This window comes from Pteropus vampyrus, unplaced genomic scaffold (genome assembly GCF_000151845.1).
Source record: "Pteropus vampyrus isolate Shadow unplaced genomic scaffold, Pvam_2.0 Scaffold34, whole genome shotgun sequence".
Taxonomy (NCBI): Eukaryota; Metazoa; Chordata; class Mammalia; order Chiroptera; family Pteropodidae; genus Pteropus; species Pteropus vampyrus.
In genome coordinates this window covers 6,671,948-6,673,964 of record NW_011888815.1, presented here as the reverse complement: position 1 = coordinate 6,673,964, position 2,017 = coordinate 6,671,948, and the positions used below count along the sequence as shown (strand labels likewise).

The following is a 2,017-nucleotide window of genomic DNA, read 5'->3' as shown; positions in this document are numbered from 1 at the left end:
GGACCTGGGGACAGTGAAAGGAACAAATGAGGCAGCCGGAGCGAAAACCCTTTGAAACCCACAGAGCACCTGGACCGTGTGCTTCCAGTGACCCGCAGCGACCTGCCTCCCCCCGGGGACTGGGGGTGATGGGCCGCTTTTCTCAGCGGGCGCTCAGCTCTGCCATGCCCAAACTCGCGTCTCCCGGACAAATATTACTAATCTGTCCTTTTAGGCTGGAAGTACGGCTTTTTCCAGAGGAAGCCCTGAAAATATGTGACAAGTCGTGAAACCAGGTACTGAGCAGCCATCGTGGGGAGAATCTGTAGATGAGAACGCGCATCGGCCACTCAGAGGTGGCTCATAAATACTGACTTTGAAGAGACTGGCGGGGCCATTTGGCTTCGTGTTTTTCTCAAACGTAATGATATTTTAAATAAAGTAATACTTGTTCACTGTATAAATTTGGAAAATACAGAGGGGAAATAAAAGGAAAAGCGAGATCACACGTCACCTACTGTTCAGTTAAGTTCTTAGGTTATTTACTTACTCGCTATCACCTTTGGATGTAAAGTCTGAAAAATTGGGATTTAACTGTAGGTACAGATTTATATCTGCTTCTCGCTACATCCCTAAATAATCTTCAGAAACGTGACCTTCGTGGCTGCGTACTGCGTTACCATTGTTGGCCTCTGTGGTTGGATATTTATTTTAGGTTGTTTTCCACTTTTCACAATCGTACATTCTACTGTACCGAGAATTCTCGTTTGTACGATGTGACCGGTGTGTCAGGTTGCTTTCCCCGTATGTGTTTTTGGCTCCAGAGTGATTGGGTCACTTTACGGAGCAGGTTTGTGCATCTAGAGGCCGGGGTGGCTGCGTGGAAACTGTGACAGATGCCTTCTGGATGGGCTGGTGTGAAAAAGCGGAAGTAAGGACTACGACGTTAAGAGCTACCTGTCGATTCACACCTGGACCCCGAGAGTGCGTGCGATGCACATCAGCCTTGAGCGCTCCCGCGCCTTTGAGAGTTCCGACGTTCTGGAGTGGCGCCGCTGAGTCACGATAGCTGTGTATCAACGGACTACCGTATAGGGCGTCACTTTACCTAAAGAGTCAGCACAGGATTAGTCCCACGTTGACCCGTCGCCCTTCCCTGGGGCGAGGAAGGACACACAAGCATCTCGGCCTGGATGTGCGTCTCGTACGATTTTGTTTTTCCGATTACGTTCTCTTTTGTTTGTGAAATAATGCTTTTTGTGCCCCCCAACATTTATGACTCGTTATTCATGGCTCTCAGAACAGTCCCTGGAACGCCAGCCTCCAGGGGTGTGTGGGGTGGGTGTCCCCGCCTCCTGCTTCCTGGGTCCCAGTTACAGCAGTGGCTGTTGGCCTTTCCCATCTGGGTCGTCGACCCCGAGGCGCCTTCTGATCCCTCCCCATTGGGCCCAAGCTTCCTGTCCCCCCATGACTTTGTGCCACTCTCAATGTTCCTCTAAAGTGACACAGTTTCCCTACCGTGACATCCAGGGCCGCCTGCTCCCTCAGCTGGGGTGGCGTCTGGCTTCCTGAGCACCCTGGCTTCTGCCTGTCAGCTCCACCTCCGACTGCTGTGACGCTTGAGGTCCCCGTGCTGGCCGGTGGGGACTGAGCGGTCTCTCGGGAGGCCCCGTGCAAGGCCCGCACTCTGGTTTTTGGAAACTGACATCTTCGTTGTTTTCTAGAAAAGCAGAAGCCGAGGAGAGGCAGGCGGGAGCGGAGGGACGCCATCCGGCTCACCAGCGAGCGCACAGTGGAGACGCTGGTGGTGGCCGACGCCGACATGGTGCAGTACCACGGGGCCGAGGCCGCCCAGAGGTTCATCCTCACCGTCATGAACATGGTGAGTCCGGAAGCGCGGCCCGACCCACGTGAGCTCTGTGGCCTCCGGGCCGAGGGCTCTGGACGCGGGCGCTACGTCCTCCCTCGTCTTCTCCCCGGTCAAGGAAGAAACTGGGTCAGGGGTGGAGACGCACACGGCCTGTGACCCCTGGGCAGC

General features: G+C 54.6%; 1 protein-coding gene across 1 annotated transcript in view; it reads left to right on the top strand.

The window, feature by feature from the left end:
- Positions 1-2,017, top strand: part of LOC105290274 (A disintegrin and metalloproteinase with thrombospondin motifs 17-like) — a 193,846-nt gene that overhangs the window by 48,054 nt on the left and 143,775 nt on the right. The window contains exon 4 of the mRNA XM_023529013.1: positions 1,704-1,861. Coding sequence (XP_023384781.1) covers positions 1,704-1,861 — 158 coding nt within the window. The remainder of the gene's footprint in view (positions 1-1,703; positions 1,862-2,017) is intronic.